The sequence below is a fragment of the Danio aesculapii genome, chromosome 18, assembly GCF_903798145.1.
Source record: "Danio aesculapii chromosome 18, fDanAes4.1, whole genome shotgun sequence".
Lineage (NCBI taxonomy): Eukaryota > Metazoa > Chordata > Actinopteri > Cypriniformes > Danionidae > Danio > Danio aesculapii.
In genome coordinates this window covers 33,815,641-33,842,343 of record NC_079452.1, presented here as the reverse complement: position 1 = coordinate 33,842,343, position 26,703 = coordinate 33,815,641, and the positions used below count along the sequence as shown (strand labels likewise).

The 26,703-nt window shown below is 35.3% G+C and overlaps 2 protein-coding genes across 2 annotated transcripts in view; both read left to right on the top strand.

The window, feature by feature from the left end:
* Window positions 1-1,164: 1,164 nt before the first annotated feature.
* Window positions 1,165-22,598, top strand: LOC130245358 (B-cadherin-like). Its single transcript, XM_056478024.1, has 15 exons — window positions 1,165-1,209; window positions 3,220-3,321; window positions 3,687-3,830; window positions 3,939-4,094; window positions 6,225-6,369; window positions 6,675-6,841; window positions 10,341-10,469; window positions 10,562-10,747; window positions 12,226-12,470; window positions 12,609-12,751; window positions 15,209-15,433; window positions 15,516-15,731; window positions 18,318-18,445; window positions 18,533-18,664; window positions 22,131-22,598. Exons 1-15 carry the CDS (start codon window positions 1,165-1,167, stop codon window positions 22,338-22,340), a joined length of 2,373 nt encoding a protein of 790 aa, XP_056333999.1. The 3' UTR covers window positions 22,341-22,598.
* A 2,416-nt stretch (window positions 22,599-25,014) lies between these two features.
* Window positions 25,015-26,703, top strand: part of si:dkey-30c15.13 (uncharacterized protein LOC558731 homolog) — an 8,776-nt gene continuing 7,087 nt past the window's right edge. The window contains exons 1-4 of the mRNA XM_056478435.1: window positions 25,015-25,151; window positions 25,390-25,554; window positions 25,885-25,995; window positions 26,087-26,143. Of these exons, the coding sequence (XP_056334410.1) occupies window positions 25,134-25,151; window positions 25,390-25,554; window positions 25,885-25,995; window positions 26,087-26,143 (351 nt within the window). The 5' untranslated portion in view covers window positions 25,015-25,133. The remainder of the gene's footprint in view (window positions 25,152-25,389; window positions 25,555-25,884; window positions 25,996-26,086; window positions 26,144-26,703) is intronic.

Below are 26,703 nucleotides of genomic sequence, written 5' to 3'. Positions count from 1 at the left end.
TTTTCAGTACTTTCCACCACTGATTTCCACCATAATATTTTTGGATGGGCTTAATATTTAGTTTTTCCGTTACTTTCAGCTAGTGCTTTTCACTATATTTGTGAAGCTATAAAAGAAATAGGCTATCTTTTGTAAGTTTCTCTTTTTATTTATTTTCATTTTATGTTCACTGAGTAATTTCAGTGATAAAATCTTAACTTTAAATGACCAAAACAGATTATAGTTTCACAAGCACGTGTTAACTCTAAAATCATTATTAATGGGATTCCAAAACAAATGTTAAAATACTGATCCAGATATTTTTTTGCTTACTAGTAAGTTATTTGAAAATATTACTAATTATTAAAAGAGAAATGCTTAAACTTTTTTAAATGTAGGACACAACAAATACATTTAAATACCAAACTAATGTTACTATAAACTTGTTTTCTGATCAATTGTCGCATTAGTTACAAGTTCTGTTATAAATTATATGATAATTTACAAAATAAAGAAGCCACAGTAAAGTGGTGTGGATTTTATTGCTTTGAACAGATTTACTTCAAAGACTAGGACACTAAGGATTACTCGTGCAAAATAGCTTATTAGTAATTATTCAAAAGTGAACAAACCAACCCATCGTGATCGGCCAACTCACCAGATGTGATGCAGGCAGTTCTGGATAATATATCCAGAATTGTTGTATATTAATTATGGAACAGTTTTGTGAAGAGTTCCTGGCAAGCTAATCAATCTATTTAAAACATATCGCGCTTCTCTAAAAGCTGAGGGGAAAAAATGCTCATATTTCCATGACATAGCAGCACCTTTGTCTATGTGCTTGCCCTAAGGGTAGAAGCACTGCAGACAGTCTGCATTTTGTTATATTATAATATATATGATATATTTTTTAAATAATTCATGTTAACTTGTATCACAAACATAGTTTGTTAAAGCTGTCATTGAAAGTTTGCTGCTTTACATACTATATTATATTTTAAAGTGTGCATCATGTCTGTCACCAAGCTCATTGTCCACTGACATTTCACTTTGAACACCTACTCATAAACATGCAAATGCACACAAACCACAGATCAGACCTTACAGTGCAGCAGCTGCTGGCATCTAGAAAGAGATACACAGAGAAATTATATTTTTGCATGCATTTTATTTCTCAGTTACAGCATGGACGGAGATGCTCATGGATGTTTCATATGTGTTATCTGTTTGGTAAGTGATGTTTTATGTATTTTGTCCTTGCATTTTCAGTTGTATGCATGTACCTGTGATGGTGTATTATTCTACAATGCAACAATTTACTATGGTACAGTGTTGCATATTTTCAGTTTACTAATTAAAACTATTTTGCATTCATTAACAAAGAGTTGTAAATAAAACAGTATGATTTTTTTAGTATTGTTTAAAAAGTACTAGTCTGTCTGTCTGTCTATCTATCTATCTATCTATCTATCTATCTATCTATCTATCTATCTATCTATCTATCTATCTATCTATCTATCTATCTATCTATCTATCTATCTATCTATCTATCTATCTATCTATACATACATACATACATACATACATACATACTGGATACTTCATTAGGAAGACCTTGCTTGCTGTAGAGTTAAAACAATGCTCCATTGGTACAAGGGTCTCAATGTGTGCCAGGGAAATATAACCCGCACTATTACACCACCAACCCAAAACCCATTGATTAATGCTTTTGTTTTCCTTTACAACAAATTAATACACTACCAGGTTAATCTCCTAGCAGAATTCATGTCCTGTCACACAAGTCACCGTTTTAAATCTCCTATTGACCAATTTTGATGAGCTTTTGTGAATTGTTGCTTCAGGTTTCTGTGCTGATAGAAATGACAACGGTGTCTGTAGCTCTTCTGCTTCAAGTTTTGACATTGTGCATTGAGATCCTCGTCTTGGTTGTAACAAGTGGTTATTTGAGTTGCTATCAGGCAAATCAAGATCTCGTGGTACCCCTGGGCATCAAGCACACTCAATTTGTTTGGTAATTTAATTAAATTATTATTATTTTTTCTTTTTGCATTCTCTCTTAGCTTTGCCATTGTGCATTTAATTGTTTTTGGTGCTGAGACTGACATCAGGTCTTAGGTCTTGTAAAAATCTAGTTTTTTTGTATTGTGACCATTGCACATCATGCCAACTTGACACAGATGCATTAAAAAAAGACTGAGTGATCTGTGAATTTTTAGAATTTGAATTTTGGTCATGCATGTTATCTTGATGCGCCTGAGCCTACTTAAGTGCAATTTGACCCTATAGTCAATCCACCTATACCATTACTTTAGATGAGCTCGAACCAGTTTGTCTGTTCTCCTCTGAATTCTGGCAATTACAAGGATTTTCGCTCACAGAACTGCCATAAAAATACTTATTTTTCCCAGACCATTCTCTGTAAACCTAAGAATTCAAGTTTTTGTCACACTTGTCCCCTTTTTAAATCTCTTATTGACCAATTTTGGTGAGCTTGTGTGAATTGTAGCCTCATTTATCTGACCTGACAGGAATGACTGGTGTCCTCTGTTGCTGTAGCTCTTCTGCTTCAAGTTTTCACATGTTGTGCATTCAGAGATGCTCTTTTTAGTTGTAACAAGTGGTTATTTGAGTTACTATGATGGCCAAATCTAGGTCGCGTGGGACCCCTGGGCAACAAGTACACTCAATTTGTTTAGTAATTTAATTAATTGCATAAATATATATTTTTTATTTTCTTCTGACAGTCCATCTTAGCTCCTGGTATTTGTGCATTTAATAGTTTTTTTGTTGTTGCTAAGAATGACATCAGGCTTATAAAAATCAAGTTTTTTGTACTGTGACCATTGCATGTCATGCCCTCTTGGCACAGTTGCATTAAAAAAATCTTAGTGATCTGTGAATTTTTAGAATTGATTTGTAGCTTTTATGGTTATCTTGATGCCCTTGAGCCTACGTAGGTGCCATTTGTTCCTATGGTTAACTCACCTATACTAATACTTTCGTTGAGCTCAAACCAGGTTGTCCATTCTCCTCTGACTTCTGGCATTAACAATTACTGTAATTGGTTAGATATTTTTGTTTTATAAGCAGTATAAACATCGTTCAGTATTTAATAAGGTAATTTTGTTCGAACTGATCTCATTAAACTTCATTTATTATGCGGTTCTTCTGATGAATTGAAAATCAGAAATAAAATGATGCACACTTTTTTTTTATTAGGTTATTTTGACAGTCCACGGAGAGATTGTACCAGAATATTTAGCAGCCAATCAACAGGAAAACTTCATGGCTGACCAGAGAAACAGCAGCAACATTTGGCAGGTGTATGAATTACATTAATATGTAATTTTAAAACATATGTTGTCCACAGTAAAATGCTGGACATTTCATTGAAAATGGAAATTACACTTTTACATTCTTATGTTTGAATGGATGTATTATGCAAGCAAATTATCCTAAACTTAATTCTGCAGTTACATTTAACCATATGTGACTTTAATTTTAGTTCTAATTAACTACGAACATGTTTAATGTAGCTAAAAAAAAAAGTCCAACTGGTGTATTTTTGACTTTAATATGCAAATGTAGAGTTTTAAATACTTTTTTTGAGTCAATTTCTGGTCAATCTCTGAAAGCATTTAAAGTCTTTACTTATTTGCTTATTCGTTTTACATTTTGTCATTCAGAATAGCATAACTACAAATGATTTCCTGATGAAGGTCTTTTCCAAGCCACTCAACAGCATGATAAGAAAAAAGAGAGACTGGTTGATTCCCCACGTCAGCATAGCAGAGAATGACAAAGGCCCGTTCCCAAAGCAAGTAGTGAAGGTGTATCTGTTTCTATGTGTCTTAATGCTTTGAATCCTGTTTTTTTATGTGCATACCACAGTCCTCTTTGCTTAGTCTAATCTTTGCTTGTATGTTTTTGCTCCACAGATGAAATCCACTGCTCCTGATTCCATGATTATGATTTATGAAATCACAGGTGCTGGAGCTAATGAGCCTCCCATCAATCTTTTCAAAGTGGACAAATATTCAGGCATGTTGTCGGTCACCAAAGCCGTTGACCGAGAGGAAACTGAAGAATACACTGTGAGTGACCTGTGGTGTTTATAGTGCCTGGATATCACATTACATGATACAATTATATAGGTTGTGATGTTTTCAACTGTGAAAACCTGATTGAAGCAGTTTCAGTTTACTAGAACTGCATTGTTACATCAAATATACACTGGAAAAAAAAACCTCTTAAGGTTTACTTTAAAAAGATGAAACCGTTTGCACAATCAAATTTCAAGTACAGTTAACTTGTCAATATCATGTCAAATTTACTTAATGTTTAAGTAAAAGTTAACTACACTACCTGACAAAAGTCTTGTCGTCGATCCTGGTTGTAAGAGCAACAAATAATAACTTGACTTCTAGTTGATCATTTGGAAAATGGCAGAAGGTAGATTTTTCTGATGAATCATCTGTTGAACTGGATCCCAATCATCACAAATACTGCAGAAGACCTACTGGAACCCAAATGGACCCAAGATTCTCAGAGAAATCAGTCAAGTTTGGTGAAGGAAAAATCATGATTTGGGGTTACATTCAGTATGGGGGCGTGCGAGAGATCTGCAGAGTTGATGGCAACATCAACAGTCTGAGGTATCAAGACATTTGTGCTGCCCATTACTTTACAAGCCACAGGAGAGAACAAATTCTTTAGCAGAATAGCGCTCCTTATACTTCAGCCTCCACATCAAAGTTCCTGAAAGCAAAGAAGGCTGAGGGGCTCCAGGATTGGCCAGCCCAGTCACCAGAAATGAACATTATTGAGCATGTCTGGGGTAAGATGATGGAGGCATTGAAGATGAATCCAAAGAATCTTAATGAACTCTGGGAGTCCTGCAACAATGCTTTCTTTGCCATTTCTGATGACTTTATTAATGAGTTATTTGAGTCACTGCAGAGATGTATGGATGCAGTCCTCCAAGCTCATGGAGTCACACAATATTCATTGTTTCTCCACTGCACCATGACTTTATATTCTATACTGTACATTATTTCTGTTAAGTGACAAGACTTTTGGCTAAGCAAAGTCAGACCTTATGCCAGATTCACACGGGGCTTCAGTGTCACTGTTTGACAGAGGGCGTGTCTGAAGTTGGGGCTGACGCGATCGTCATAGTCAATGAAATCAATGACGCGATCGTCAGTCAAAAAAATTAGTCAGCAATCGGCTACTGTCTGAGCTGGTGTATTTGCATACAGCGATCTGATTGGCTGACGCTTCCGTCGGCACTTGAAAAGTTGAGAAAGTCCCAGCAACGACACTGAAGTGGCGCCGACGGATCTACAATCCAGTTCGCCAACGCCTGACGTCACCCATTCAAAGTGAATGGGAAGCGTTGAAGCTGACACCCCATGTGAACGGGGCGTTAATATACTAACTAAATAATTAAAAATCAAGGCATGATCATATTTTATTTTGGTAAAATAAGCATAATCCAGAGGTCTTTGCCTTTCATATAAGCCACTTCCAATGCCAAATGATCAACTAGAAGTCAAATTATTATTTGTTGTTCCTAAAACTTGGATAGGCGACAAGACTTTTGTCAGGTAATGTAGATTTATTTAAATTAATCAAGTAATGTCAAGTCCTTGTTTCAGCAGAAGGAGCATTGCTTTTATCAATATAAATTAATCTTATTAGTTACAAATTGACGTAACTTAATTTAATTAAGACACACTTTCCACTGACTTTAATGCATTATTTCTCTTTATTTTAGGCAAATTGAGTGTAAATTTAAAATTACATTTTTCTAACTATTCTTCTCTTAATTCAATCCAATCCACAGCATGCTGGAAACTACACATCGTTTACTACATGTCCATTATTAAAATGTACTAAATATTACTAGGTTTGCAACGATTAGAAAATATTTAAATATCACAAGTACATGTTAATATTTAACTCTTTCTACACATTTCATTTATTACATCAAGTAAATATTAAATATTTACTTAGGAAATTCTAGTTATCTTTGACATTTAATTTTACAATTTAAAAATTATGAAAGTAAATTTATTAGATCTCACTACACCAAAAAGTAATTTCTTTCAGTGTATGTTAAGCTGCTTTGACACAATCTACATTGTTAAAGCACTATAGAAATAAAGATGAATTGAGTGTTAATTATTATGCATAATGTGTGTCTTTGTTCACTGGAGCAGCTCACAGTTCATGCCACGTCTAACAATGGAAGCTACACTGAAAAGCCTGTTCAACTCGTCATAAAAGTTCTGGACCAAAATGACAACAAACCCCACTGTACCCAAAATCCTTATACAGGAGAGGTCCTAGAAAGAGCAAAACCAAGTAAGGATAAGTGAGGATATTATTCTGTCCATCTTTGAAATGGAAATCTAATCATTCGTTTCTTAAAGCAGTGTTTCCCAACCCCATTCCTGGAGGCACACCAACAGTACATATTTTGGATGTCTCCCTTATCAGACCCATTCATTTCACTTTTTCGACTGTCCTCAAATGTTCTGCTGAGTTGATTCAGGTGTGTTTGATTAGGAAGAGGTTGGAAATGTATACTGTTGGGGTGCCTTCAGGAACAGGGTTGGGAAACACTGTCTTAGAGGATAAAATACTGCTTTCAATGCTGTCTCATTCAGATACACCTGTTATGCAAGTGACGGCAGAGGATTCGGACGACCCCACATCTTTAAACAGCATTGTATGTTACAAACTGCTGAAACAGGAGCCCAACAGTGGAGTGTTTCACATTGACCAAACCACTGGAGTCATCAGTCTGGCATTGATGGGCATTCTGGATAGAGAGGTACTAAAACATAAATGAGTTTGCACATTGGTGAGAAATTTGATGATAATTTTTTTTAAGTATGAAAATTGGCAACTATATCAGAATCAGAAAGAGCTTTATTGCCAAGTATGTTCACACATACGAGGAATTTGTCTTCGTGACAGAGCTTCTACAGTGCAACAGGATTACAGAGACAGGACAAAAAACAGATAATAAATATATAAAAAAAAAAATAGAAGTAGTGAGTGCAAATATACAAATTGACAAGTGTATGTACATGTTTATTACTATATACAACGTTATATGTGCAGCTGTTATGTGCAAATTGGCATGTAAGTGTGTGGTTAAATAAGTGTATATGTGTATAAAAGTGTATGGCAAGTAGTGATGTTGGTTCCACAATTATTATCATCAAGTGTTCATGAGATGGATTGCCTGAGGGAAGAAACTGTTCCTGTGTCGGGCTGTTCTGGTGCGCAGTGCTCTGTAGCGTCGACCAGAAGGTAAAAGTTCAAAGAGGGAGTGTGCTGGGTGTGAGGGGTCCAGAGTGATTTTGGCAGCCCTTCTGCTCGCTCTGGATAGGTACAGTTCTTGGGGTGTAGGAAGGGTTGTACCAGTGATTCGCTCAGCAGTCCGAACTATATGTGTCTGAAATACAAAAACTGGATTAGGGCTGGACAATATATTGTTTTAGCATCAATATCGCAATGTGCGCATTCACAATAGTCACTAGGGCAGTGCGATTTGGGGAAAATATGTAATTGCGATTTTTATTTTTTACCTTTTTTTAATACAGATTACTGTTTTGCTTTGATTTGCGTTTTAATTTTGTAGTCAAGCTTCAGCTCGATATTCTGTATCAAGTGTTAGAAAAGATAGACTCCAACTTTTATTAAAATTTGTTTAGAAAAATTCTGAAATTTCCTCTACAGCAAACAGTAGTGAGTTATGGCGTAAGTTATCTCCTGGTGCCTTCATGATGTTTTTTCATATGGTGTAACAGCTGCAAACAACTCTGAAATTGTATTTGCTGTTGCTTGCTACTAGATTGAGTGTCACTGACAATACTTTGTTTACTTTTTTAGCAAGACACTCCTCATATAGCCACCTGTGGTGCAACAATTCTGCGACAGCTCTTACAAATGACCTGTTTTCATTCTGTGACTGTGACTTTGAAACCAAAATATTCCCATATTACCAACATGCTGTTTTCCTTTAATATGAATTCATCTATTAATGCTTCTAAAGCTGCAGATGCCATCATCCCACTCGTTGACGCTCTCCTGTTTTTTTGTTTTATAGTGGACTTTCCAGATAGTTCGGTCGTGCAATTTTGATTGGGCAGAACAGAAGTTTGCTCACTCAATTGGCTAGTAGGATTGTCACACACAGACGGCAGTCATGCATTAACTCTTGGCGGGGGAAGATAAATAGCATATATTTCATATTGCAGCCTCTTGCGATTAGCTAATCGCAATTTAAATTGCGATTCAATTTCGATTAATCGCACAGCCCTAATAGTCACATCGCAAGACATGCAACGTTGACTCTGAATTATGGTTGACCAGGAGCTACAGAATTGTAGCCACAAGGGCTAATTTTCATCTGTTGCCCCCTGCCAGTTTTTCCAGTTTAGGGCTGCACATTATTGGAAAAAATTGATATTGCAATATTTTATTTTTCTGCAATTTAAATATTGCTATATGAATAGAGTTTTACAAGAACGCTGACAGTTTTCTGATGAGTGTAATACTATTACTGTATTTATTACTGTATTTATATGATTTATGCAAAAAAAAAAACATTTTGTCTTGTTTCTAGTCTAAATACAATAAAAACAAAATTACTTGCCCCACTGGCAGATCATTTTGCTTGTTTATAAGGAAATAATTTTGATTAATTTTGACTTATTTCTTCTGAACGTAAAAACAAAAGAATATATATTTTTTACTTGCTCTAATAATTTTTTGATATTTGGTCTAAAAATGAGAAATCAATGTAAAACAAAAAGCTTTTTTGCTTTGCATTTTATTCACTTTCTGTAGCTGAATACTATTAGACTCATCAGAGAACCGACAAATAGTGCTATTTCATCTTGTGAAACTGTATTCGATATAATTAATTAATATAATAAGCTAAATATAAAAATAGCTCAAGTTTATAGAAGAAAGCAGATCAGAATCAGAATCAGCTTTATTGCCAAGTGTGCTTCACACACACAAGGAAATTGTTTTGGCTACAGAAGCTTCCAGTGTACATAAAGTGACAAGTGACCAACACAAAAATAAATATGAAAAAAAAAAGAAAAAGAAAAAAAAAAGATAAACATTAAACAGATGCGGTTAGTCAAGAAGATCTCACATAAGAAAGACCAACTACAGTCAGAACTATCCCAATGATTATTTGATGTATTTGATGTGAAGTTATTCAAGCCTTTCTGCAACGATGACTCACACACAATGTCGTTACAAAGTTCACGCACACACACACACAAACAGCTCATGCGGTTAACTTTGCACTGTTCTTTCAAGGCAAATGTTACCGGATACAGGTTAATATCCACTGCTGTATGGACATCCGTTATGTTAATGTACAAAATAAAGCTGATTTAGCGTCCACAAACCGGGATTGGAGCATCTTCTTTTATAATTGTACTGACACTATGCAGCTGTGGAGATGAATTACAGCGATTTTACTGTCTTTTACAAACATCCACTGTTTTAAAAAACGTTTTAAACTTGTAAAACTCATTCTTGAACACATTTGATGATGATTGATGATCACAGAGAGCTCAACAGATCTTTTAATCAATTCAATCCCAGTTGTTTTGCGCATGTCCTGTTTTTTGTTGATATGATTATACGCGTTACTACGCCAACATGTTAATACATGGCTGTCAATCAATTCGATGGGCGGGGAAACCTCCTACATCACATTGCGGTCTCAAAATAGGAGGAATTTGGATCCTATTTTAACGTCAGAAAATTTTTAAAAGAGACTTATCGTGTTTATATCACTCCAATATAACTATGAACACACTATACCTTCTCACAGTTCTGCCCAAACAGCTTACAAAAGATGATTTTCAAGTGCCCTATAAAGGATGAAGACCTTTGAGGGCGTTTGGGGACCTTTCAAATTGTTCCTAAAAGGTGTGGAGCTGGAAATGTGTTGATTGATAAATAAGAAGACAATCCATAAATATTGATGTAAAAAACTGAGTATTCTTTGTGTATTATTTGAGTGTAATGTTAAAATCCAATAAAGATATTAAATAATAATAATAATTTAAAAAAATTAGCTAATTTGCTAAATACTAACATCACCATATGCTCCATAAACTATTATTTCGTAAAGCTCACAGCATTTGAAAAAAAAACTGACAATATTTTGCACTATGTTTGCTACTTATATTAGATGTGATCCTGTATAATAAGCCCAAAGTTTGAACAATGTTCGTCTATTACATGATTTTTTCCTAGCCATCATCAGAACATGTCTTTCTTGTTTGCAACAGACTGATGCTGTATATAAACTGGCTGTAGAAGCAGCAGATATGGATGGTCACGGTCTTTCATCCACCTGTATGGTTACCATCAAAATCACTGATAGCAATGACCATCGACCGCTGTTCAGCCAAGAACATGTGACTTCATGCTTTTGATTCTAAGCTTAAATTTCCAAACACTTCTGGTGCTGAGTAGCTAATATAACATCTGTTGGCATGTGTTTTGACAGTATGCTGAAACGGTAAGGGAAAATAAAGCTGGAGAAGTTGTTGCCAGGCTCACCGTCACTGATAAAGATGAGCCTCTTACTGTTAATGCCCTGTCAAAGTTTACCATCATCCAAGGCAATGATAGAGGGTTCTTTAACATCAGTACTGACCACAATGGCATGGACGGCATCATCACTACAATAAAAGTGTGTATACAGTTCACTCATATAACATATTTATAAATACGTAATATGCCACCGTTCAAAATAATACTTGAAAGGTTAATCGAAATATGTAAATGTCTAAGGTCCGAGCTGAAATTCAAGTAGTCAGTGCGCCAATATATGTTTTGTATATATAATGTGTATATATAAAAGAAAACAGCTAAATACTAAATTTATTAAAGGTCCCATGAAATTAAAATATATATATTTTTTAGTATCAGTATTGTTAGTTTTTAAGTAATTTATAAGCCAGTGCGCTCCAAAACAGTGACAAAATTAGTTTTTAGAAGATACAAAACTGATATAAACATGTAAAGCTTGTAGTTTGCCTAAATAGAGCAACGATTTTTTGATTGTATGACAATTTTACAGCAAATTCTCCAAATTAAATTCCCTAATCAGGGAAGAAAACCTAAAGCAACACATCCCTTTACATGATCTTCCATTAATACAAATACTATTTACAGAAGTAACTGGGCCATTAGAAAAAATCCTTAGCGTTTAGCCCTGTATAAGTCTTAAATTTCACTCGTATTGGTCTTGAAAGGGTCTTAAAAAGTCTTAAATTTGACTTGAAGAAACCTAATATAACCAGTACAAGAGATTTACACAAATACTGTAAAATAGAAAAATAAAATATATAAAAAAATAGGAAAGCATTATTGTGAACTGTAATATTATTCGAAATATGCATTTCCCTTACTATTTTATTTTAAATCAAATAAATATAGCTTTGGTGAACATAAGAAACTCAACAATTATTATTATTAGCTCTCCTGTGCAATATATATATATATATATATATATATATATATATATATATATATATATATATATATATATATATATATATATATATATATATATATATATATATATATTTATTTATTTATTTATTTATTTATTTATTTATTTATTTATTTATTTATTTATTTATTTATTTTATTTTCTCAAGTGATATTTAACGAAGCAAGAAATTTTTCACAGTATTTCCAATAATATTTTTTCTTCAGGAGAAAGCCTTATTTGTTTTATTTCGGCTAGAATAAAAACAGTTTTTAATTTTTTTAAAAACCATTTTAAGGTCAAAATTATTAGCCCCTTAAGCAATATTTCTTTCAATTGTCTACAGAACAAACCTCTGCTATAAAATGACTTGCCTAATTAACCTAGTTAAGCCTTTAAATGTCACATTAAGCTGAATACTAGTGTCTTGAAAATATCTAGTAAAATATTATGTACTGTCATCATGGTAAAGATTAAATAAATCAGTTATTAGAAATGAGTTATTAAAACTATTATGTTTAGAAATGTGTTGAAAACATCTCTCCATTAAACAGAAATTGGGTAATAAATATACAGGGGCGCTAATAATTCAGGAGGGCTAATCATTCTGACTTCAACTGTATATAATATAATTTTTCCAGATAATGAAAAATCTGTTTGTTTATACGTTTCAGGCTCTGGACTTTGAACAGGCCAACAGTTTCTCTTTGCTGTTAATGGTAGAGAACGAGGCTCCTTTTGCTCTTCCTTTCCGCACCTCCACTGCTACCGTCACCATCACAGTCCTGGATGTAAATGAACCTCCAGTTTTTGATCCTCCAGAGAAACAGATCATAATCTATGAAGACCAATCTGTGGGCAGCACAATATCCAAATATACAGCCACTGACCCAGACACTGATAGAGCACAGAAAATAAGGTGTTACATGCATACAGTTTGGTATTTAAAAAGTGCTACTTAGTAAACCTCCAAACAAAAGCAAACTACTATTGTAAGAACCATTTTTGTCACTTGTTATTGTATAATCTGTCATGTTTAAATATGTTCTAATGTCAGATATAAGCTGAAAGGAGACATTGCAAACTGGCTGGAGATCACAGAAGACACTGGACTCATTACTATCAGCAGTTCGCTGGACAGAGAAGCTAAGTTCATAAGAGATGGACAGTACAAGGTGTCAGTACTTGCATTCGATGATGGTAATTTGAGTAAATATCTACAGTATATGCTTAAAGATTTATGGATGAAATGGCACTGCGTGACTTATGAAATTTAAACAGATTTTAAAACACTGGACATAGTGCAGCTAAATGACACGACCAAAGCACAGAAACATGCGTCTTGTCATGGTTTTGCATGTTAAAAAATATTAAACCTGTCTGAATCTGATATTCTCCAGCTAAATTAAATCACGTTTTGAAGCTAAAAAAAAATCACTCATACACTATACCAGGGATTCTCAACCACTAGTGGGCCTCAGCGATCCTGCAGGTGGGCCGAGAGATAAAATTAAGAGCTTAAAATTAACTCTCCATATTATACTATAATTTTTGGATTTCATTATTAATGTGCTATATTAAAATGATCGAAGTAATGCACTTTCTCCTGTTCTCTGATTGATTACTTCAAACTTAGCGCAAAAACAGCCTCATGATCGCGTCTGCAATCAGTACACGTAATTAAAGTAAGTTTGTGTTCAATCACAAACTATGGCTGAAGGGAAAGAGAAAGACTTTCTTTGTGTATTTTTGTGGGAACTATTTAATATATCTGCATAGTTGTCTAAATTAATGTCCTGTGAGTGTTTTATAACAGACGCGTGCTCATACAGGAGGATCTAGCGAGGCTCAATGGTGTTTCTGCCATAGAATGTAAAATAAACTTGCATATGAGCTTCAGGCATGCTCTGGCGGACCTGTTCACTGTTCCTGTCAGCGATCTCCCAATTATATTCAGCTACAAACCCAACCTCCATCAGATCGACGTGTTTCAATAGATTTAGGGTTTAAGGATTTAAGTTTAAATGAGCATTTCATACAAACATTTTAGATGTCAGACAGGTGGGCCTTCAAAAATTGATTGGAGAAAGAAGTGGACCCCGAAGTGAAAAAGGCTGAGAACCATTGCTCTATACAACTTTCAAGTTTTTTTGTCTTTTTTTTTTTTTTTTTCCTAATTTTTTTTTTTTTTTACTTTTTTCAGCTAGCTTTGACTTATCCAAATTGAAAATAATGGCAAAAATCTGTGCAAAAGTCAAGTTTTTGTTCCACTATTTAAAGCAATTTGCTCAAAATCTGCAGTTCTAACCCTTACAGTGATTATTAATACCAGAAAACTATTGATAAACTTAACTTTTTCAGAAACAATGTGTTCTTCTTCACAGACATTTTAAAGCAATGTCCCCCCCCCCCCCCCCCCCCCATAAATTTGTCATCTTCAATCCGAATTTGACAAAGATGTTTTCAATAAGGTTTAAATTAGGAACCGGGGCTGGTTATTTCATTATTTCTCCAATACCCTCAGGAAAGTTTAGTCTTTTTATTAGTGTTATTTTGAAACTATTTTTCATTCTGCTGGTGAAAGCTTTGATTACTGTAGAATGGGCTTTTCAAGTCCAAATTCTCGAGAGACTGTATGGCAATACAGTCTGCACTGTATTTGCGGAACTGTGTTTTGAACCAAATGAGATCCTCTACATTGTCCTTTCATCTTGTGCATTTGTCTGTCATAGATGACCAGCCTATTTGGGGGACTTGAATGAGTTATTGACTTGGTAAAGATGCAATAACAATTTGGAATGGCCGTCTTTTGTTTCCATGGATAAAAATGATCATATTGTTTGCCATAAAATGAACAACCTAGCTGAGATCTACTGAAAAATAGCCTACAGCCTACTAATAACTTTACTTTAGACTTTACACACCTGAAACTTGTCTATAGCACTTGTTCACTGCTGCTCTTATAGTTGTGTAATTTGCTTCCTTGTCCTCATTTGTAAGTCGCTTTGGATAAAAGCGTCTGCTAAATGACTAAATGTCAATGTAAATGTAATAACACTTGAATAGACAACTTGTGAGCTGTATTTAATCTAAGTTTTTATTATTAATCATTTGTTGTTTCGATAATGGTAATTAAATATCTACAGTAGATGCTTAATGATTTATAATTGAATGTATTGATGGAATGGGTGAACAGATTTTAAAACACTGGGCATAGTGCAACTAAATGACACGACAAAAGCACAGAAACATGCGTCTTGTCCAGGTGTTTATTGAACATGTCTGAATCTGATATTCTCCAGAATTAAGTTATTCATTCTGCTGCTGAGAGCTTTGATTACTGCAAAAGTGTTTTTTTTAAGTCCAAATTCTTGAGAGACTGTATGCCAATACAGATCACACTGTATTCGCTGAACTGCGTTTTGAACCAATTAAGATCTTTTGCTATAACGATTTGAAACAACCGTCTTTTGTTTCCACGGATGCAAAAGGATCATATACTTTGCCTTAAAATGGACAACCTAGCTGAGTTCTACAATAAGAAGTAACACTTGAACAGCACAATGATGCTCAATAGCCAACAAATATCCCTGTTCTGATTATCTTTATTTAATCCAAGTTTTTTATTATTATTAATTTGTTTTTGTTTTCTTGTAGATGATGAACCAGCCACAGGAACAGGCACATTCATGATTAAGCTGTTGGATGTTAATGACAACCCTCCTATTTTGGAGCAGCACAAAGTCCAAATGTGTTCAAGAGAACCAAAACCTGTCCGTCTGACCATCACAGATGCAGATGAGCCAGAAAACGGCCCACCCTTCACCACAGAGCTCTATGAAGAGTTTAAAAGCAATTGGACGATCACCAGCGACTCCAACAGTAAGACTAGTCCGGCTAGCATTAGCAGTATTGTTCTGTTCTAGAACTGCTATTAATCTCTCCCTCTCCTCTTGTTTGTCAGGCAGTGTGTTGTTGAGTTCACTCAGACATCAGGCTATTGGTGAATACAGCCTGTGGTTGCGTCTGTCTGACTCTAAGCTGTTATTTCAGAGCAGTTCCCTCATAGTGAATGTGTGTGACTGTAAAGGAGACGATGGTATCTGCTCCAGCCCTCTATATACCGCTGACATCACCATTCCACTCATCTTTGTGTTTGTAGCTGTCTTGTGCCTTCTAGGTAATCAGAAAAACCTATAGATTACAATTTAAATAATGTTATTTATATATTTATTAACCTGAAATGGTAATTACTAGGGCTTCATGATTCTGGCTAAAATGAGAATCACGATTTTCCCACGATTCTGTAGATGTAAAAATAAAGGTTAATTATGAGCAGGATATTATTATTGTTTTTTCTCAAACATATGGTGAAACAAAATTAATAATATTAGTATAATATTTAATATATAATAATAATTATTTTGTATAGAATTGGAAAGGTAGACTTGAATAGACTTTAAATATGTCCTGGTTATTAATGCACAGGGCCGTGCACAGGGGTGTGGCCCGGTGGCTAGAGCCACTGCCCCTTTGCCCTCATTGGCTGAGGTGCCCCTTTTGCTCAATAAACCCCCCACCCCCCCTTACTTTGCTATCGCAAACGTACAACTTGCCACCAAAATAGCGAAACCCTTTCTAAGTTTTTGTCTCAACAAATATATTTGATTTACCAAAGTCATACAAGTGTCAATTTCACATCTGTCTCATCCATTATGGAGAGGTGTCACATCCATAACGACACTTTTTCCTCATAATTCAAAAATGTAAAATAAAATAAAACCAATCATGTTTGTTCTATAGAGAGCCAACTCTTATCATTTTGATTAGCATAGTTTCTTTTGGGTTGTGCAGTTTAATTCACAGAATTATAATAGAATTTTTAGGTCACATCCATAACGCATGTTTATTTATTGTCATTTAAATTTAAATATTTATTCTCATTTCAAATCTAAAACATCTTGACAGATTGATATTTTTCTGATCCCATAAATCTGTGGTTAGTTGTTTTGGAAAATATGAACAGGTGTTTCAATATAATGTTAACATATAGATTGTCTTTTGTCTTATGTTAACATATATATTGTCTTTTCGACATTAAACCGAGGTCCTGACTCATTGAAAATCCCTTGGCACTTTTTGTAAAGAGTTGCGGTGGAACCCTGGTGTCCTGGCAAAATTTCCTCCAACAGCCTTTACCAATCCTGGCCTCCCAATCATCCCCCAAATTGGCTCTTTCACTGTCTCTCCTTTCCACCTACTGTATAGCTGGTGTGTGGTGAGCGCACTGGCGTTGTTCTCCTGTGGCTGCCGTACCATCATCCAAGTGGATGCTGCACACTGGTGGTGATGTGGAGAGACCCCCCTCTTGATCGTGAAGCGCTTTGGGTGTATGGCCATACACGATAAATGCGCTATATAAATGCACATTACATTACATATACTTTCTATGTGAATTTATGTTTGCGTTTTTATTGCAAATGTCACATCCATAACGCTGGAATTGCTCTTATATATTTGTTTGTTTGTTGGTTATTATAAAATCTTTTTTTCCATTAAGAACATTAAACAAAAGTGACCATAAACAAGTACACAAAATTTTATTTCAAATAAAATGTTTTTTTTTTTTTCTGTTCATTAAGGAATCTTAAAAATGAAAATGTGCAGCAGAAAGAAAAGTTTTCAGCACTGATAAGAAAAACATTATAGAAATAACATTATTAACTGATCATAACAGAGCAACAAATCAGCAGATTAGTGAAGTATTTCTAAAAATATGTGACACAAAAGGGTAAACATAATTTTTTTAAGAATTAATTAAAATCTACAATTCTTCAGTCACTTTTGATTACATTAGTGCAGCCTAGCTAAAGAAAAGCATCAATTTAGGAATAAAATCATTTAAATATATGTACTCAGGGGTGTTTCCCAGTACTGGGTTGCAGCTGGAAGGGCATCTGCTGTGTAAAACATATGCTGGATAAGCTGGCGGTTCATTCTGCTATGGCAACCCCTGATGTATAAAGGGATTAAGACGAAAATGAATGAAATAACTCAGGGGCGTCCAAACTCATTCCTGGAGGGCCGGTGTCCTGCATATTTTAGCTCCAACTTGCCTCACACCTGGACGAATGTTTCTAGATAGCCTAAAGCTGCGGTCACACTGGGCTTTTCCTCCCATAGACTTCCATTCATACGCACACGAATGCGTCAGACCGGAAACGTAGGGTCATGCGTTAAGTTTCAAAGTTCGCTGGGTGCAAAGTTCAAGCTTGGGGAACTCTGACCTGCGAAATCGCTTAACTTGACTGCGTGAGACCAATCGAGAATCAAAACATGACCTCTCTGTACAGAAATCCTAAACATGGAGCAATCGCTCACTTTTTTTTAATGTCTAATCATCTTGTTTAATCCCGCCCCTTTTCGCAGCACCGTACGACAGAATTTCGCACACACAAAGCCCAGTGTGACCGCAGCTTAACAGCTTGATTAGCTAGCCCAGGTGTGTCTGATTGGCGTTGGAACTAAACTTTGCACGACACCGGCCCTCCAGGACCAAGTTTGGGGCACCCCTCTATTATAAATGCAATTATATAAATTCAGTAAAAATATGTATTTTTTATATTTCTAAAATAAAGATATATTTATGTGTTAACATTTTAAAATTTGAATAAAACATGAGTGGTAAACAACTCATAAATATGTTTTGGTTAACCATCATTTTTATTGTTATTAAGGTCAGTGATTTTTATTGTCCTGTTTTTAGTGCTAATAGTGTTGCTGCTTTTCCTGAAGAGAAAGTGTGGCAGAAAATTTGAACAGTTCACCAAGAATGAAGAAGACCGCGATAATATTATCTGTTATAATGAGGAAGGAGGTGGCGAACAAGACCAGGTGCACATTATCTTTCTTACACCCTATTCTGTGAACTTTTACTGAAGCAGTTTACTATTATTTCTTACTGTGTGGTGTGTGTTACAGGACTTTGATATAATGCTGTTGTGTGGCAGACCAGAGGTTTTCTATAGAGATATAGCTCCAACAGTCTTACCTACTGTCATCTATAGGCAACTTCCAGAGGAGGATGAAGATATGGAAAACTTCATCTATGAGGTTTGTGCATAGTAAAAGTGTGTGCATAAACGCTCTTGGTCAAAATTTTGGCATCAGTTAGATAATTTTTTTTTTTAAAGATGATTAAATATACAGTAAAAATTAAATAATAACAGCTGTTTTATTCCATGTAATTTAAATTTACATAAGTTTTAGCATAATGACTGCAGTTGTCACAAAATTAAAATACAGATTTGCAGTTTTATTATGATTAGCTATTACCAGTGTTGGGAATAATGGCACTATGAATAAATGGTATTACTTACAGCGAAACTTTTTATTAATTACTGTTTTCCTCGTTACAACGCGTTACCGTTACTGACAATGTAATATGGGTCATTATAATTGAGATACTGAATCGGTTTTCATGTGAGAAGCATTTCTCAGAGCCATACTCTAGGTCCTCTCTTTCTCAGGGGTGGGTGGGCATGTTTGGGGCTGGGGCGGAACACATAACCAACCAGTGATGGTGATTGGTTTGTCTGTGAATGTGGTGTAACTGAGAACATGATGATTGGCTTTAGAGTACATTTAGAGTGTTCAAGGATATATAGCCAATGGTCAGATATGGCCGTGGAGTTTTATTTTATTACTTGTTTACATATTAGTTTTATTTGCGCTACAGTGTATATTTTTATTATCATAATTTATTTATTTATCTTTGGTATATTGCAAGAAAATACTTTAAGTAGGCTACAGTATGTCTACCAGTTGTGTGACAGGTTCATAATTTTCATTTGCATAAATCATATACAAAGAGAGACATTAGAATAGTGTAGATTAGTGTATATTGTTTTATATTTATTTTACAGTCATTTGACAAATTAGATTTTTTTTTTAAGTAATGCAGCAGTTACAATGTTAAATAAAGTTAAAATGTGCTTTAAGGACAACAGAGTGGATGTTTTGGAGTGGCCATCACAAATCCCTGATCTCAATCCTATATAAAATTTGTGGGCAGAGTTGAAAAAGCTTGTGCGAGCAAGACGGCCTACAAATCTGACTCCGTTACACCAATTCTGTCAGGAGGAATGCGCCAAAATTCCTGCAAACTATTGTGAGAAGCTTGTGGAAGGATACCCAAAACATTTGACCAAAGTTATACAGTTTAAATGTAATGCTACAAAAAATACCAAGGAAATGTGTATAAACTTTTGACTGTCCAGAAATTAATAAAAAATTCTCCAAAAAAAAATTTCTCTCGTTATTCTGGCATTTAGCAAATGTAAATCATTTAGGTAATCCTAACAAACCTAAAATAGTAAACGTTTAGTATGATTTACTATTAGACATTTAAAAAAAAAAAAATGGTTATGATCCTTTTTTTAGAATGTTTGTAAACTTCTGATTTCAACAATAAAAAGCTCACTTTCAAATATGAAAGCCAAGTACTTTTAAGAATGAATGTAAAAAGACACGTATAATGTAAAAATTACACACGCAAAGTTTATATATATATATATATATATATATATATATATATATATATATATATATATATATATATATATATATATTTTTTTTTTTTTTTTTTTTTTTTTTTTTTTGTGTGTGTGTGAAAGACATTATACGTGTCTTTTTACATTCATTCTTAAAAGTACTTGGCTTTCATATTTGAAAATGAGCTTTTTTTTTAGAAACTGACAGCCTTCAGCGCGAGACAGAGTGAAATGCCCAGCACGTAATCAACAATATAAAAGTAGTCACAGTGCATACACGCTTTATAGTGTGAGGTGTGGATTTTGGCTGCCAGGGGGTGAATGTAAATACCAGACGATGGACTTAAAAAAAACAGACGACAAACTATTTAATGAGCAAAAACTCCAAGAACTGGCGAGGGCACGTCACCCTCTACCTGCTCTTTTCACACAGACGCACACACAAACACCTCCTCCTTGGAAGACACAGTACCAATAGAGAGGGAGACGTCCGCGAACCTCCCTCAACCACCCGCGTCCTGAGTTATATCTGCGACAACCCCACGTCCTCACTTTGCTAACGGATCACTTTTGTTTTCACTTTCGGGTTGAGGGCGAGGTGATCGTCTTTAACCTAGAGCGGCAGTTCAGCTTGCTGAACCGGCCCTGCGCAACACACGCAACACACACACGCACAGCCCTCACCGTTCGCCTAGACTAGAGCAACCGTTCAGCTTGCTGGGTGCAATTAGACAGCTCCCTTGAACCTGAACTAAAATATTTTGAAACTTGACCGTTGCATGTGTGTAGGAACAGCTGACGATCCGTAAACAAAGCGGCACGCGTCGCGTTTTCAACGTGGCTTTACACGCGATACGAGAATAAAGAGATAACCTGATACAGTACACGCAGTTACAAGTAACAAAACACAACTAAATACATAATTTGCAAACTAGATTAAACGAGGGCAACAGTTTTAATCGCACGTACTTACACTGGTGAAATGGGGAAGGAAACTGATTCATGATCCACTGATCCTTGTTCTGACAGTCTTTACTGATCCTTCCTTTTACAAACCGATGAAGTCTTCTTTGTAAGCAGGTAGTTTTCAGAATGTTAAAATGCTGAGCTTTCGTCTTTGGGTAGGCTGTGGATAGTATCCATCTGCACAGCGTGACTTCATTCCACCGGTGTCCTGTGTGTGTGTGTGTGTTTGTGTGTGTGGGGCTTTTTTTTCTGTGTTGGTGGGCGGGGCCGCAGGTTTCAAATCTCCCGGGTTTGCGCGTGCAACTACTTGTGTTTCGTAGCTGCGTCATCGCGAAACACCCTAATGACTCGTTATCAAGACGACTCGTTTGAAGCACTATGAGTCGACTCCTTTATAGATGAATCAACAGTTTTTAAACACTGTACACTTACATATTTAAGCCTTAGCTGGATATTCACTTCACTTAGAGCTGTGTTACACACTACATGGAAGGGGCATTTTCAAAAACCCATAATATGGGCTCTTTAAATTACATACAACATAAAACAAACTATGCAGCAAATATATCTTACTGACCTCAAACTTTTTACAGGTATTATCTGCATGAATTCATGGCTCTCCATTAGGCCTGCACTATAAAAAGTTTGAGCATCAATATCACAATGTGTAATATCCACAATAGTCAAATTTCTGTACTTGATTACTGTCAGACTCCCAAGAAAACCATTAATCTCTGTTTATTTAACTTTTGCTTTTTGCTTTATTTACTTTTAATTTATAATATTTTATGCAGATGCTCTGCATAGAAAAACACATGATCATCTAAATTAATCAAATCTTCCCAAATAGAGCTTTTTAAATCATCTGATGAAATTATATACATATCGCAATATATATTGCAGCAAAACAAAATATCGCAATGACAGATTTTTCCAACACCGTCCAGCCCTACTCTACATGCATGTTGGCACTGGAACAATGGAAAAGGAATAGAATCACATTAAGGAACACATTCACAACTGAAATGCCTGTGTAAAACTGGTCTCTGTGTGTCTGATAGAATCTGTGCACAGCCGATGATGAGCACTATGTGGCGCCATTTGACTCTGTGCTGGTGTTTGCTCATGAGGGCGAGGGCTCTAAAGCTGGATCTCTCAGCTCCATACAGTCGTCCATCAGTGACGGGAGTCTGGACTTCCAGGATCTGCACAACTGGGGACCCCCGTTCAGGAGACTTGCTGATCTGTATGCAGGAAGACAAGATGAGTGAAATATGCTCCGATCACACTCTAAAGCAGTTTAATGTGATCTCTGCTTTTAAAAGTTGTTTAATAGATTCTATAGATGCAAATATTACGCTTTTAGCCTGTGTTTTGAAGCCATATTACTGTATGTACTCGTGACAATATACTAATATACACTATGAGGCCCAAAATGTGTAACTTTAAGATCTTTTAAAGTACAAATGAAATCAAAACCATACTGATTTTTTTAGGTCACACTGCTAGTTTTGTGGTGAACAATTCATCTGTGCATGTCATTAAGAAAAAAAATTGTATGCCCTTGAAATCTGAAATTGAAATCTGAAAATGCGCTTCCTGATTGTTTTCAGTTAAATTCTCAGATTATATCTGTCTGAGGTGTTGGGCGTGGCTAACATACTTAACCACGCCCCTCCAACTGTCAGTTTTGACAACAAACAGAAATGGTGATGAGGAGGAGACTGTTAGGTTGTAATAACTCTTCCAAAACCCTTTTCATGTGCTGCGTCTCAATTCACATACCTATACTACGCCCTAAAAGTATGTACTTTTTTTGTGAAGGAAAAATATATACTGCTGAGTGTGTAACAGATGAGTATGCAAGCTTTGGGACATACTACTTCCTCTAACAGATTGTTGTGTTGCTTAGTTCTGAGGCCTGTCAATCATCCACACATCATTCACATCTCTGTCATATTTAATTTCCTACCTTATTGGGAGAAGCAGCAGGTTAATCTCCCATTCACGAGTCTTTCATGCAGAGAAATCTCCTCAGGTCTTTGGATGATTATGCATTCAGTCATTAATGTCCAAACACGTCTTTATATAAGTTCAGTATTGCTGTTGCAGATGAAATATAACACAGACAACGCGATCTCGCACGTCCATCATGTTTCAGAATCAGAAAGAGCTTTATTGCCAGGTATGTTCACACATACGAGGAATTTGTTTTGGTGACAGAGCTTCTACAGTGCAACAGGATTACAGAGACAGGACAAAAGACAGATAATAAATACATTTTTAAAAAAAATAGAAGTAGTGAGTGCAAATATACAAATTGACAAGTGTATGTACATGTTTATTACTATATACAACGTTATATGTGCAGCTGTTATGTGCAAATTGGCATGTAAAGTGTGTTGTTAAATAAGTGTATATGTGTATAAAAGTGTATGGCAAGTAGTGATGTTGGTTTCACAATTATTATTATCAAGTGTTCATGAGATGGATTGCCTGAGGGAAGAAACTGTTTCTGTGTCGGGCTGTTCTGGTGCGCAGTGCTCTGCAGCGTCGACCAGAAGGTAAAAGTTCAAAGAGGCAGTGTGCTGGGTGTGAGGGGTCCAGAGTGATTTTGGCAGCCCTTCTGCTCGCTCTGGATAAGTACAAGTTCTTGGGGAGTAGGAAGGGTTGTACCAGTGATTCGCTCAGCAGTCCGAACTATTCGACGTAGTCTTTGGAGGTCGTATTAGTAGCTGAGCTAAACCAGACAGTTATTGATGTGCAGATGACTGATTCAATGATGGAGGTGTAGAACTGTTTTCAGCAGCTCCTTTGGGAGGTTAAACTTCCTCAGCTGACGAAGAAAGTACAGCCAGTACAGAAAGTACAAAGTTTGTAGTTTATTTATACTTTTCACCCGCGTTTGTAGATCTAATCGAATTCACGTCCAACGTGCAATGTACTGAGGGCAATATCCATTGTTGGACTCCATTCACACACCACACTTTTTTTACTCTGACTGTCTACTACAGTACAGTATATACTAATTAGACCCCACATTCCACCCTCGGTGCCAAAACTTTGAATTACAGAAGATGTTCAGTACAACATGAAGGCTATAGCAATACTTATGATGTTTTAAATTACAAACAATTGGAATTTGGCTATTTGTTATTTATGTTATTATTATTTATATATTTTGTTGTCATCATCTGCCTTATTTTTAGGTGTCAGTCAGTGGGGTCATAATGATATTGAAAGTATATTGATTTCTCCTAGTTTCCGTCTAAAATAAAGCTAGAATAAAGGCAGAATATAATACATTTATTATATAACCCATTTTATTGTAAATGTTGCCAAATACGCTGTAATGCATTAAAATAAAGCTGTAATACATTCAGTTTGGGAGGAAAAGTCCATAATGAAGCTGTAAGGTTATCACTTGTGCAATCTTTTGGTTTTTATTTACATGCTTATTTGAAAATTCTAATTTTTAATCATTGCTGTACTTTACCATGTGTTTCCAGTAGGATTTGTTTTATCAAAAATGCGTCTGCATGTTCAAATTAGGCTTGCAGAGAACTCGAACATTTGACATGCCTGATGTTTCTTTTTGAATGAGTTTGTTGTTGTTATTTACTATTTGACGGTCATCAAAAAAATACAGTAATTTATCTATTTAAATCATAGTATTTACAAGAGACTTTTTATTTTTGCAACTACGTGTTTAACAGTTAATAAATCAGGCTTTTGCAATAAATTTTTTAACATGTGTATGTGGGTTTGTGTGCGTATATATGTGTGTGTGTTTTATTTTAATGCTAAAAATAAAGACTTTATAAAGCTTGCAATAAACACCACAATTTATAACAACAAATATGAAATGACACTGCAAGACCTTTGACCAATTCCTGACAAATCACAGATCAGGACTCTCCCACTTGGGTGTGTTTTAAGGACAAGTACTTTGACCCGGCATTTCACATAGAAGGATCTTCGTCATCTTCAAGTGGATCTATACATGTCAATGTTTTTGACCAGTTTTGGTTTGATTTAGTAGGGAGATTCATAATTCATACTCAATGCCTGTAATTCCAGAGGTAAGTTATACCTTTCTTCATTTGGGAGAACTTGCATTTCTCACTATATAATTTGTATTCCAGAATTATGATTGATTAGGCATAAATATTATGTAGACAACTGTATTGTATGTGTATATTAACTTTGCTTATAATCTGCACAAGAAAATCTAAAAAGTTAGATTTTTTTGGATTTGTCTATAAATAGCCAGTCTGTTTGTTTGCATGGTTACCCATGATGTCACTTTCTTTGTCTCAGAGGACTCAGAACATGTTCCAGGAAGGGCTGCATCAGGTGTTTTTTAAGGAACGTCCTTTGCCCCATCTGATTCCAAATGGAGAATCCACAACCGGAGAGCTGCTGGAAGACAGGCTGGTGCGCTGGTTTGGGACAGTGGTCAACACACGCATCCTTATGTGTGGGGTAACAATCAAATAAATACAACTCTGAGACGTGTGCTCTAATCTATGTTAAAATGCTTGCTCGCATTCAGATTCCAGATAAGTTTGTAGATTTGACAATGTAGTGGGATTACAACACACTCTGCATTCCTTCTGAGTTTTAAAGTTCAACTTAACCTACATTTCCCCCTTGACCAGGGTTATTAACACCATAAAATGTGTTGCTGCATATATATATATAAATTTGTCCAATATTGCAGATTATTACTGCTTTCTATTTTGACTATAGTTGGCATTAAATAGTTGATATCTATTCCTAGTTTTGTAGCCCTTTTCTGTGTTTCTCTCTCAGGTTATTCAGATTTTCAGTGCCGTCTCCTGTATTTTTTGTACCTTGTCTTACACTTGTCTGACTTTCACCTGTTCTGCGTCTATGACGGCTCCAATATGGTGTGGCCTCTTTGTAAGTGTTCCAATTAATATTTCAGATTCCTATAAATTTGTCCAAAAATAAGAATGATGGATAAGCTAATAATAAATTGTTTGTGTCTCAGTATATAGCCACTGGCTCACTTGCAATTGATGTCCAGAGGAAACCTAAGAGAATCAAAGTAAGTCTGCTTTGTATTTTTGTTTTTATAAATGACATTAAATGGTTTTTAACCTTAATGTGTTGGCATTGTTATGAATACTGCTATTAAGTAGAGGATAATGTACTTTCAATTGCACTGATTGTTCTTACAGAAAACAAACACGGGGATTATCTGTTGTATAAGACTTTATTCAGCTAAAATAACATGCTAGATGTATATTATCCCAGTTTTTACATGGCTGCTTGCCATAAAACTAAACAAATAAACACAAAACACTGATTTGAGCTTTTTTGCTCGCTTTTTAGTTCAAATGTAAAAATTGAATCAACAAATTGCTGTCTGTAGTACCAGATGAGCCTGTGTTATTAGTTTAATTGGTTGTTATCGGAGAATAACATATCTTGGAATGTCACGATTGACCCAATCAGAATCAAGCATCAGAGAGCTGTGTAAATTCCCCTGGATGAATTATCTTTCCAATTTAGCGATGTGTTACACCTTGCATATTTTGTACAGGTTTAAAACAAACCTGAAATCTGTAAGTGGAGTTTAATTTGTAATTATTGCCATTTTAACTT

Coding starts and splice junctions, on each gene's coding strand:
- LOC130245358 (XM_056478024.1), top strand. CDS start 1,165: ATGGACGGAGATGCTCATGGATGTTTCATATGTGTTATCTGTTTG. Junction 10,748..12,225: donor GCATCATCACTACAATAAAA/GTGTGTATACAG, acceptor TATACGTTTCAG/GCTCTGGACTTTGAACAGGC. Junction 12,471..12,608: donor GATAGAGCACAGAAAATAAG/GTGTTACATGCA, acceptor TTCTAATGTCAG/ATATAAGCTGAAAGGAGACA.